This window comes from Cataglyphis hispanica, chromosome 1 (assembly GCF_021464435.1).
Source record: "Cataglyphis hispanica isolate Lineage 1 chromosome 1, ULB_Chis1_1.0, whole genome shotgun sequence".
Lineage (NCBI taxonomy): Eukaryota > Metazoa > Arthropoda > Insecta > Hymenoptera > Formicidae > Cataglyphis > Cataglyphis hispanica.
Window position 1 is genome coordinate 20,251,898 of NC_065954.1, and position 12,547 is coordinate 20,264,444.

The 12,547-nt window shown below is 37.6% G+C and overlaps 2 protein-coding genes across 7 annotated transcripts in view; one reads left to right on the top strand and one right to left on the bottom strand.

The window, feature by feature from the left end:
* LOC126854015 (protein groucho) overlaps positions 1-2,140 on the top strand; it is a 58,202-nt gene extending 56,062 nt beyond the window's left edge. For all 4 annotated transcript variants that reach the window (XM_050600379.1, XM_050600526.1, XM_050600470.1 and 1 more), the window contains one exon: positions 175-2,140. In XM_050600379.1, the coding sequence (XP_050456336.1) occupies positions 175-282 (108 nt within the window). In that variant the 3' untranslated portion in view covers positions 283-2,140. The remainder of the gene's footprint in view (positions 1-174) is intronic.
* Positions 2,141-4,772: 2,632 nt separating this feature from the next.
* LOC126853894 (integrator complex subunit 3) lies at positions 4,773-10,924 on the bottom strand. 3 transcript variants are annotated; one of them, XM_050600157.1, is made up of 10 exons: positions 10,289-10,924; positions 9,245-9,843; positions 8,573-9,134; positions 8,269-8,464; positions 7,324-7,486; positions 6,437-6,985; positions 6,256-6,349; positions 5,790-6,157; positions 5,126-5,690; positions 4,773-5,015 (listed from the first exon to the last, which is right to left on the bottom strand). In XM_050600157.1, the coding sequence occupies exons 1-10, from the start codon at positions 10,361-10,363 to the stop codon at positions 4,941-4,943; spliced, it is 3,246 nt and encodes a 1,081-aa protein (XP_050456114.1). In that variant the 5' UTR covers positions 10,364-10,924; the 3' UTR covers positions 4,773-4,940. The 3 variants fall into 3 exon arrangements, with proteins under 3 accessions (XP_050456114.1, XP_050456019.1, XP_050456208.1); XM_050600062.1 differs by having other exon boundaries at positions 7,324-7,489; XM_050600251.1 differs by having other exon boundaries at positions 7,324-7,462; positions 10,289-10,923.
* Between the last annotated feature and the right edge of the window lie 1,623 nt (positions 10,925-12,547).

Here is a 12,547-nt window from a genome sequence, read left to right on the forward strand (position 1 = left end):
TTTGTCAAAATTAAAACAAATTGATTTAATTAAAAGCAAGTAGATTCTTAAAATAGATTTCCTCCAAAATATTTTGTCAATGGTCAGATTTGTAAATCTAATAGAACAACATTTATATTAACGTATATATAGACAAAAAATTATATTTTGCGCGAATTTTGTTAAATTTTGCAGTCTAAGGAGTCGTCGTCGGTGCTGAGTTGCGACATTTCCGCAGATGACAAGTATATTGTGACTGGATCCGGCGATAAAAAGGCCACTGTATACGAAGTGATTTACTAAGACTATCCCTTAACAAAGAGAAGAATTTGTCTCTTGCCTCCTTAATAGTGTTAAAATCGATCGAGAAAACTTTGTTAATCTCCTGTATATCTCTCCTTAGCGCAGGGGGAGCGCAAAAAGTTCCCGAAAGTGGGATTCTTAGCAGCCTTAGAACCCCCTTAAGACCACGCGACTGGTAATTGTGTACATATACGCATATGCGAATCTATAACGGAATTACAATAGAAAAATGTGAAAAATCAATGTGTGCGTGTGTGCGTGTACGAGTGAGTGCGTATGATGAACGAGAGTCAGCGATGTATATTAATTTCGCGCTACTATTTGTCGCGTGCATACAACGAGCTGAACGCGTTAACGACCGTTGGAACGACCTTTAATAGAGCGGTTCGCATGCGCATTAAAGTAAACGAGAGGAGCCTTCGCAAAACGGTGATGTTAGACATATATGATTTTGTAGCTACGTAAATGTAGGATTATAACGCGCCTAAAACGAACGGCCGGGCCGGCATCATCGAGGTAAAGCATCGCAAGATTCATCTTGTCTATCCGCGAGAAATTGCATTACGCCTTCAGTGAAAACGGACACGGGCGTTCGTCAAGACGTCACTTGAAACTTTTGCAGTCGCTATATCTTCAAACGAATCGTATCCTTCCTGCTATTCCTTCTCGAACAACACAAAAAGGACGTTTAAGAGAAAAAAATTGTTTTTTTTAGAAGCTTGATTATATTGCATTGACGGACTTAATTAATGAGATTGTTGTCAATGTCAAAGATAATCTTTTACGAGTATATCAATATTGTTTTGACTTGGTTTGATAATTTTTAATTGCGATGAAAGAGCTATATCGAATAATTTGTCAAGCGTGTTAAGCAAGAGGATGGCACGTCTTGCGCTTTGAATTGTCAAAATCGGTGTCAATTTCACTGTCATAACTATTATTGTTTGGCATGACAAATTTGGTTTCAGGCAAATACTTTTTTGCATCTCGTAAGCATAAAGAATGATACCTATTGTGTAATAATCGAATTTCTACGTGATATATGCGTGACGACGCGAATGGCAGAATCCCTGTACAGAATCCTTGTACATATTCGACGTTTGTGATTATAACGATTATAAAACGAATGCGCAAACACGGCGTACGTCGCCGCGCGCGCGCGCGGATTCGGACTCTTTAAATATACCTATGTAAAGTACAACCCCGTGCACAATCGAAACAAAACTATTTCTCTACTTTAATTAGGAGACACTAAAATGCACGGAGATCAATAGAGACGGATGACTTCTTGCAGTTTTTAAATATCGATTTTTTATATCGATAAAAGAAATATTAACATTGTACAAAAAACTAAAAGATCACGAAGATCTCTTTATGTTAAAAAATATTTAATCAATAATATAATTGGGGCTTTATCCGATTGTATAAAATACGATAAGAAGCATTTTTGTAAATGCTTCCATGAATGATTTCTGCTTTCGATTGATCTTCGTCCTGCGAAAATTAGCTGAATGAAATTCTCGACAGACAGACGAGCGCGAATTATAATGTATCATCGAAATGATTAAATTTGTGAAATTATACGGTCCTTCATTCTGTGTCCTTAACGTGAAGTAATAAAACCAAGTAAAAATCTTAAGAAAAACGGATAATTACTTTATTATAGTTTTCGCAGGTCTCGTCTTGCTGGCAAATTGAGAGTATTGATTAAAGATTGACAAATATATCACATATGTAGAGAAAAATATGTCATATAATCAATGATGACGTATTCGCAAATTTCATGAGGAAATAAATAAGAATCTGTTCCATTTCTTCCCCATCACATTTTTAGCAATAATAATATGTGACAATATTATTCATTTATTATCTTACATCAAGTTGGATTTCCCCAATTTCTCTCTCTCTCTCTCTCTCTCTCTCTCTCTCTCTCTCTTTCTCTCTTCGTATGTAACGGAAAAATCACATGTGAAGAAGAAAATAAAATTAATTTTTTTCGCAATGAGAACTTTAACGTGTTTTCTTAAAACGCATCATTGCGTGTCAGAATCCGCATGACGAAACGGTACAATATGACATATAATGTATAAACAATGATTATATCTAACGAGTTACTGGTCAGCGCGAATCAAACATTATTCATTGGCAAATATAGATAAACGTTGCGTTTCTTTGTCTGATAAAAATTATCTGATAAAGTGAGCGTCACAAAATTATTACACGTATTATACCGAGCTTTATCGTAAAGCGAGATAAAGAGAGAAAGTATTTGTGTATGTACGTGTACGCAATAGATAATACTATAATTACTAATTGTAACGAGACAATTTATCCTTAAAATTCACAAGATAACTAATAAGACTATCTCAAAGGAAGGAAGTGTGAATCGAGAGAAGGAGAAAGTATTACAAGTTATCACAGTTTGCTTCTGATAATTTTCGATGTATTTACATTTTAGGTGTGTACAAGATCGTTAAAAACATTAAATGTTTATGCTCGCGCGCGTTATACTAATCTATCCATATATTTACATATCCTTCCATGTGTACAAGATTGTTAGAAATATTAGATGTTTACAGGTTTGTTTTCTTTTTCTTTTTTCTTCTCTTTTTCTCATATACCGCCTCGTGCATGCTTTAAATTCCGCTCTCTCTTTCTCTCGTCGGATCATCGTTTTTAAATACCGTCTGACGTATCGTCATTGCTTATGTACAAGTAGAAAAATTCTAATAATGTCGTTATTGTTACGCGTTATTATAAACGGAAGGGGGAGGGGAGGCGGGGGAAAGAATATTACATACACATCCATCCTTCATACAAATTGTTCGCATGAATGTTCAAATGTTTCAAAATTTTGTTTATCCGATTATCGCGACACAATATTGTGTTCGCAGTTTCGAGATAAAATCAAGGGAAAAAAGTTGGATGTTGAGAAATATATATATAATATATGAATTCGTGAAAACGTAAAATGTGTTTCGCAATTTTGCTAATCGAAACACGATACAATACAATCTCATATATTCTCTTAACGTATTTTATCTCCCATGTACATGTATATATATATATATCTATGTGTGTGTACATAATCTACAAAATACAGAACGCAACTCGACTTTTAGATTAACCAATTTTACAGGAAATGTACATTGCAAATGGATGATGATAATCTCCACACTCCACACTCCACTTTTAAGATCTGATTTGTAAGAACACTCGATCCGGGTGAGAGAAGACCAGATTTTGTCCCTTTCTTCTATTTTTCTTAAAAGGTGTGTAATTTGAGTCTTTTAAACATTCACGTGCGTGTTTCCAAGAAACACGTATATTTTGTGTAATAGCATGATAATGAAATGAGAAATGATGTATGGTAAATATATATATGAAAAACCATTCAAACACTTTTAAGAGAATTGAATACTTGTACTACAATGATGAGAGATCGACTTAGTGTGCCTATAGTCGATCGTTATCTTTGCGAATCAATTTTATCTTACACGTCTATCTACAAATATGAAGGATGTAAAAACATATACAAAAGTACAATACAATTCATATTATGTCGCAATTTACAATCGCAACGAATCATTAAATCACTCTAGTAAAATTTGTAACAAAAAAAAAGAAAATTTATTTGAAATTAATATCAAATCGCTCGGATTACTATAACGCTAACAATCTTCGTCATGCAGAACATATTTAAAAAGATATCCTGCGTCTTTCGAGGATAATTGTGCTTAATAAGCGCAGACGCGAATATATTTGGTCATAAAACTGTACGCTTCTCGCTGGAATTCGATGCGGCGATTTCGATATTCCGGCAGAAGGTCCTTAATTCTAGAAAAGGAAAAACTAATAACTCATATGAATTGCGTTCGGAGATATGGCAACAAATATGTCCATTGATTATTTTTGAAAAGAAGTCTTATAGAAAAAGTATGACAATTATATATATTCGGTCAATGTATTCGTCATAATTAAAAAAAAAAAGAAGTGTAAAATGGATATATTGTGTTGCTGTTATCTCTCGCAATGTTGCCAGATTCTGCGCTTCCCGCTTTATGAAGAAGATAATTGTCAAGTGATTTCACAATATGTATATGTTTAATCCTGCTATTTGGTAACTTTATTTGACAGATACGAGCGGTGGCCCGATATCCCGCGCACGAATTTCGAGAGGAAAACACAGGGAAGTAAAATAATTGGCATACCGCTTTATAAGATTACTTATATCTGTCATACGAGTTACCGGAAAAAAAAGCAATAATCAGTATTAACGTGTAAAAACATGTTCGGAATGAGAGAGATCGTATTTAAAAATACGATTAAGTAGTTCTCACACGCCGATCTTCATTTTTTCTTTTTTTTTCTTTTTTTTCTTTTTTTAATAAAACGATTCAACAATAACAATCAGAGTCTCTGGCAATTTTGCTGTTGCTCTGAGCAACATTTACGAAACATATTAAAGGTTTTTCTGAATATACTATATCTGTATACCTTTCCGCGTTTTTTTTTTTTCATCCTTAACGTACATTATATTTACAAGTCGCGCTAAATAGATCTCTATTTATATCATATTATCTTACTATCCTTAAGGCTAGTTTAGCTTGCTGCACACACGTGACATGGTCCATGTGACATATGAAGACACTGGGTGGTCAGTCGCTGTCCGAACCCACTGGATTGATCTTTTTCCTTTTTTTCGCTTGCTTTGGATTCACGATCTCCTCTTCCTATAAGTAATAAAAAAAAGTCAAAAAATCACCTTAATTTTTTGCTATATACTAATTTTATATATACATACACATGTATATAATAAAAAAAATATAGTAAAAGAACTTACTTCGCTACTAGAGGTACTATCAATATGATACCGCGGAAGTGGTCTCTTTGAATTGGATCTTTCTCGCGTGTTAGCACCGGTTTTTCTATGACTGCCTTTACCACTGCCGCCACCGGTTCCGGAGGAAACGGTGTGTTTTCTTGCGGAACTACTTGGCGGCGGTGGTTCATTCTCCTCGTTTACTTCGGCAAGTGCAAAAAGATCGCCGTAGCTTTTCCTCAGCGAGTCGTTGCTTGCAGCTTGCGCCTGTTGCAGCGCTCTTTGCATACCTTCCGAATGATATAGCTGTAATTCCGCGGAGGACATGCAGTGCTGACGTAATTGGTCCAAATGACCGAGAACTTGTTCGCCAGTGGGTGGACCGGATTGTTGATTCTGTTTAGCGCCGGAACGTTTCCGTTTATTCGGACTGGTCGCGGGATAACGAGTGCTAAGCAAATTTGCGAGCAGCTCGCCAAGCTTCTCTTCGTAATCGCGACACCAATAGCGTAGTACGGCTACGACAAACATGTCGCCATCAACGCTCTGTCGAGCAAGCAGTTGTCGTAGAAGATCCAACGTTGGCCTATAACATAATATACAAAATTGTACATCAAATTGTTTCACGATTTATACATGGGTTTTTGATATGTATATATAAACCACAGCTATATATTTTACTCACTTTTCTTGCTTAAGCATAAACAAGACCGAAGTAAGTGCCTCTGCGTGATTACGAAACTGTAGTTTCGGCAAAACCGGCAATACGTAATCGATGGGAAAATCGTGCGCGAATATGAGCTGCCAAAAACAATATTGTTCGAAAGTTTCCCAATTTAAGCTAGCTGTCAATAACGTAGTGAACGATTCCTTCTTTAGCATCTTCAGATGGCCTTGCATTATTTTACAAACTAGATCCTGCAACTGGCATGAGTCCACCGTAGAAACAACCAGATGTAATAGTTGGACGTTCCCGAGGGCGACGTTTTGAAATCCCATGTACACATCGGGTACGAGGTAACATAACATGAATATGTTATCTTCATGGCAGAGCTACGAAGACAAAGGTAATATATATTACAAAGTTGTCTCAAGAGTATATATGTACATACAATATTTAATTTATTTGTATTTAGGCATAAAACTTGTACCTTTAAGTCCGATACCAGACATATGTCCAATTTCTTTTCTCGCTGCGCACAAAAATCCTTGTACACCGACGCTTTAACGTCATTCAAAACATTGCTGAAATCAAATAGCACACTGATAAGTGATATTTTCTTTTCTTTACCAATTACTTTTTTTTAGAATTTCTTTCATCTTTAAACCAACCTCGGCTCGCCTTCTCGTTTCTCTTCTTCTCTGCCCCAGACTTTCAAAAAATAAAGAAGGAGATAACCTATTCGTGGTTGAATTGACTGCATTTCTGCGAGCACCCTAGCCAACAGCTTCCGCCTATTATCCTCCTCTTTGCACAATTGAAATTGATTTCGAAACATAACGAACAATGGAGTGCTTATACTATCGGCTAACGCTTCCTCATTCAAATTGTCCGATGGAAATATCTGCGCCGTGATTTGTGATGATAAGATGGTCGATATGCAAGACGCTAACGCGGGTATCGTCTCAGCGTCTATTTCATCCTCCACGACCATTTGTACTATCCTCTCCATCGTTTGACACCTCGCTTCATTGTCACCTTCCGTGTGCAATGTCTCTATACTGGTTCTCAATTCCTCTGGCTCCAATATGAGACGCAAATGCGACGTAATGTCCTCCTTCTTCACAATACAATTTGCATTCTTTTGATCATTTTTCAGTTTTACTGTAGACAACGGTATATCCTCCTCGTCGTCTTCATCTTCCACCTTTGTTACTATCCTAAAATATAGATAAATTCGCAAAATTGATAATTTATGTCTGAGACATTTAATCTTTTTGGTTGGAAAATGATCATTGGGTCTATTCTTTATAACTGAATTGAATTAAACTGGCTATGTTAATTCAGAATTTATCTCTTTCTCTTCACATTGGAAGGAGAAAAACTCTGAAATGCAGCCAGTTCAACTCATAGTTCAGCTATAAAGAACAAATCCATTGTAGGACACAATGTTCATTACGATCAAAGAATGCCTCTATTCATACTATTTTATACGCGCGAAAAGAATACATATACTATTACATATACTATTATAGAATAAATATAATAAATAATCAACCTGAGAGGAGATTCCTCCTCTTCATCACTAAACGCTGGTTCTGTATCCTGTGTCACGTGATTATTCTCCATCGTAGAATTTGTCGTATTCTCTATTACAGTCCCTGGATTGTGCTCCTTGTTGAGCTCTTCCATTTTACCTGAATATTTCATAACCTTATTACCTGCTTAAGGACATGATGTAAAAAGTTAGTAAGCGATAAATGTGCTGAAAGCTAAAAAGAGTGAATCGTCAGATTTGGCGCAAAGAAAAAGTTTTTGCGAAAAAATATTTGGCGTCACATACATGTAGCATTTCCAGATATCTAGCATACTTCCATAGAAATAAGATTTTCTTAGTGTTTTTCCATGTTTTCAATACATATTCCAATTTCGAAACCATTTGCATTAAACTTTTATCCAGTTAAAAAATGCCATATTGCATATGGAGCCAAGCATAAATTTTCTTTAATTTGTTTTTTCGACAGACTTTTATGTCGAGATTTTATATTATAAATTCTAGCACGCACACACACACACGCATCGGATATTTCCATTCAAAATTCCAGATAAAAAGAATATTTTAAATATTTTTTGGCATAATTTTCTAAATTACTTTTTTTATTCATTATGTTTTGTTATTTATATATATATTTATATATATTTTATTTTATTATTGTATATATGTTTCTAATGCTTTTTACTCTTATATGAAAACACAGAGCTTAAGTTTCAAGTGCTAAATTTGCAAATGTATTAAAAAAAAAATGAATAATTTTTGTAAGATAGACATTTTTCACTTGCATAATCTTTTAATTTTTTTATCACTAAAAATTATAATAAAAAAAATATGCACTGCATATTCAATATTTTGTTAAGTTATTGAATAAATAGAGACAGATATTTATATGCAGGATGCAAGAGATTGTGTTAACAAAAGACTTGCATGCAATAATAATAATTTTACCAGGATCTGTATTCGGTGGTAGGCAAAACTCCTTGAAGGTTTCCCGTATCTTGCTCCGCAATTCGCGGTCCAATTTCGGGCTATCGAATAACGGATATAGACTAGGCAAAACGCGTTTTTCCAAAATTTGTCGCAATGAAGAAAATATCCCATTTCTCACCTTGTCCGTTAGCGCAGGATAAAAGTTTGGAATTATCTATGAACGAATCATGTCCTTGTGTTAAAAACTGAGAGATTTACGATGAAACATTACAACAATAAAAATGTAAGCGTCATAACATCATGATACATTTGCACAACTTACCCTGCATAAAAAATCTAGAAGTGTGGCAGTGACAGGTGGATGAGATCTCATCGAATTGTGCATGACGAGGATCGCCGGCTCGATATTCATGATATTATCCTTATCAGGTTCGAAGAATAGCCAATCATAAAACAAGGCCAGTTTTGCGTTACTAGCGGCTACGGTGGAGGTACACGTTGTGAATAACCAGCCTATTACCGCCCATCGCGGTATGATGTCGGAGCACAGCAGCTCGTTCGTGGGATGTATGACTCCGACGATGAATCGAATAAGATCACATCTTAACGATTGAGATTCAGGTGTTGCCAAATACTGCCTCTGGAACCAGTCCTGATAGCGTTTGTGATTACCGAAACGAACATTACTGGTGAGAAATACGAGTTTCCTCTCCATATCCGGTGTCAAGCGAGATTGTAAAAATCTTCTCGAGGTTCTGGTCTGCAGCAACTGAAGAACACCATTAAAATTTGGACAGAGGCTTTTCGAATTGAGCAGTATATCTTTCCACAATGCCTCGAACTCTGGTATTCTTGCAACATTCTGCAGTAAACGAACCAAATCTCTGCAAACAAAAAAATATAATTTTAGCACATTAGTTTTTGTCCAATAATTTATTATCTGGTGTAGCAATAGTCGTTTTGTAGTAGGAGCATTAAATGCAATAAGATGTACCTTCCAATAGCTAGACAATCTGCCATTCGCTCCCGTATCAGAGACACTGTAAAGGTCACTTCCTTTTGCCGTAATCCAGCCAAGTGAGGGGCATTATGGTCTTCTATTAACCGCAAATACGTGTATACAATTGATGCTACTAAAAAAGGGAACTTGTCCAACCACGCTCGATTCTCTTGAAAAATATCTAAGAGAGCGTCAACAAGGAATAAATTTCTTGGAGAGATATCCCCACCCGCAGCATGCCTCAACAAACTTAAACAAAGATTATCCACATTAGTTACACTAGTCCTTATCATTTCCCTCAGCAACCACAACAGCTGACTTCTAGTGACATCATTTAATCTTAAATATTTCTCCAATACTAATTGATTAAGGTGAAGTAGCACAATGGCAAGGCCATCTCGCGTGATTAACGTTAAGTCTCTGTAACTCTTTGCAGCATTCTGTGAATCTGTCAAGATCACCACTAATAAACCCAATGAAACCTCTTCATGCGTTTTGTCCTTGCATACTGCATTGTTCAACGTATCGTGGACTTCCTTCTCTGTAAGTCCTGCAATTAGATTTTGCAGCATCGAATGGCATCTCTCCAATTTCTGAAACCATATTGTATCGCTTGATTTTCCATAATAACAAAAAAAAAGTAAAAAAAAGCACAAGAGAATAATGTAAATTTTTATCTAATTCTTTGCTCAAATAAATCTTTCTTCAAGAGAGCATGAAAAAATGAGAAAACATGATACAAAATAATCGAAGAAAATTATGAATAGAATAGATGATATAAAATTGAATTTAAATAAAAAGTCATGATCGAGCTTTCTTTTACAAAATATAAAAAAGTGCAGAAATAAATAGATAAAAGATCGCGGCAGGAGAGAAAAACCGAGGTGTCCTCACTGTATTATAGATTGAAATTTGGCGGGGAAACGTGCGTTTTCGCAAGTGGCGCCGTCCGTCACCAATGTTCGCGACCATCGCAACAATGGCGGAGGCCCTCGCACTCGATACGTATCCAGTGACTATTTCAAATATTTATGTTACCTCTTCCAACTCGTCCTTGTTCTCGATGCAGCTCGTGATGAGTAGCCGGGACGCCGGAATCTTCGGCTGCTCCATTGCTCGTTGGCTGCGCCGCAGCCGGCCCGTGAACGTTACTCGAGGCCCCGTCGAGCCCTCAGCCCTCAGCCCTGTGCCCCTGGCCGCTTGTGCTCGCCTCCGTGCATCGTGATCGTCTCGCTGGCTGCTCGTTCGCTCTATCTCTTTCTCTCTCTTTCTCTCTCACTCTTCGTTCGTACCGTCCGTCTCGTTCGCTCCCGCTCACTCTCCCTCCTCGCTCTCTCCCACTATGTGTCCTTTCTCTCTCTCTCTTGCTCCCTCTGCTGCCCACTCCTCGACGTTGTCTGAGCCGTGCGCGGACTATCCACTGTGTTTATTCCTCGCTTCACCACAGACCTCCCCGACTTCGCGTACCGTTCCGATGCGATTGCGCATTGATAGAAGCACCCAGTCTCCGAGAAGGCCTCGCTTCATGTCGCGGTGCCCCCACTAGCACCCCCCCCAGTTATCATCGTTCACCAATCAACTCTCTCACCAGCCAGTACACACGATGGGTTTAGGTGAGGGGTGAGGGTACGATAGAAAAGTAGCGCGACTCGCACAGGGTCGGTTTCGTGTAGGGCGCTTTGAGGTAACAGGATGAACGCCGAGTTTATAATCCGATATGATACGTGACAAATTTGACCGCACCGATTGACAACTTTCGATAAATAATGAACAAGGAAGAAGAGAAAGATAGAATTTTTTAAATATATTTAGCTCAACTAATGGCGCATTTTATATTATTTTTTTTCAACAATGTAAAAGAAATTAAATCTGATATTTGTTTTCTCTAGATTTTAAGTGCGTAAGCACTGAGGTATTTTAATGATGGGATGAGAACCGCAATGGGAACCGGAAGTAAGCTAAGGAGCGAATATTTTCCAAAAAATACTTTTACGAAAAGTTCTTGCCGGCTTCGTCGGTTCTCGCGCAACTCGTTTTTGCCCTAAGAATTTTTCACCGTTTAATCATGCAACGGACAATGGAGCGGATAATGGAAAACGTCTTCATGGTGGATTACGTTTCGCCTCTTTGCACGGGTAAGCTTTGTGCAATTATTATGGAGTGTACGAGTCATAAACTTCATCCTTCGTTCACCATGCGTTATTAATAAGTATGTTCCCATATGACACAAAACATTGTCGCTATGTTGCTGTAACATTACATGTATGGGTTAGGACGTTGTAATGAGGCGCGCAGAAATTCCGACAGAGTCACGGCTACGAACTCTCTAATGAAGAGACGGGAAATAGTTACAACATGATTAAAACTCGCAGATCATATTATATTATTATGAAATGTTTGGAAAATTGTGCGCTTAGCATGCGAAGAAATACGCGTGATAACACAGAGATTCAAAATATAATTATTTAAGGAGATTTTTTAAAATATTGTTTAATAAGATGAGATAATACCTATAAGGTAAAAAGAAAAATTTACAGGATTAATAGATAAAAAAAATGTACTTGCTCTTTAACTAATATTTATTCAAGTTTTATTTAAAATAGGGAAGAATCCCAAAAGATACAGATTGATAAATGATATTGTAAAATCAGTAAAGATGAGAAAAATCCCATTTTGCTAGTTTGATAGAGCCGAGGGTGCGTCGCGCGTGCGAAACTGCGCATACGCGCACGCTTGCGCAGACGCGCCATAACGTATACCAAGAGAGAGCCGAGCCGCCGAGCCGCCTTTAATCGCATTGGGCGTCCCGGCCACGCACGTTCTTCTCCTTTCTTCGTTTCGTGCGCGCTAAACTAGACGGAATACATTCTGCGACGCGATCAAACTGCTTCTCGGGAGAAATGCGAATCCCAGTTCCAACCTCGAATCCGCTTTGACCTTCGACTCTGCTCAAGCATCGAAACGAGCTGGCACGACCCTTCGAGTCCGCAGACACCTAACCCCTTGAAATTTCGTCTCGCAACGAGAGATTTTTTCTTTCGGCGATATTCGCGTCCAGGGACCGAGATCTTGTCGCCATTTTTCGCACAACGTAACGGGAGCGTGTGTTATAAAGCGCGTAACACTGACGGCCGCGTGCTGTTGACGCTGCTTTTACGTAATGGCCATGTTCGCAACAACAGTTGTTGCTGTCGTGGCGCTTCTCTTTACGTGATTAAACCCTGCTGCCTGCGGCCCTAGTCACGTATGCATATAATTCATTTGCTGTATCGCGTGCGTAAAATGCGAGCGTGAGAG

What these genes read in the sequence shown, in the direction of transcription:
- LOC126853894 (XM_050600062.1), bottom strand. Translation starts at nt 10,363, where the DNA reads ATGGAGCAGCCGAAGATTCCGGCGTCCCGGCTACTCATCACGAGCTGC. An exon ending in ACAAGGACGAGTTGGAAGAG is followed by an intron (nt 9,844 to 10,288) that starts GTAACATAAATA and finishes ATATGGTTTCAG; the next exon opens with AAATTGGAGAGATGCCATTC. An exon ending in GTCTGGTATCGGACTTAAAG is followed by an intron (nt 6,158 to 6,255) that starts GTACAAGTTTTA and finishes TTGTCTTCGTAG; the next exon opens with CTCTGCCATGAAGATAACAT.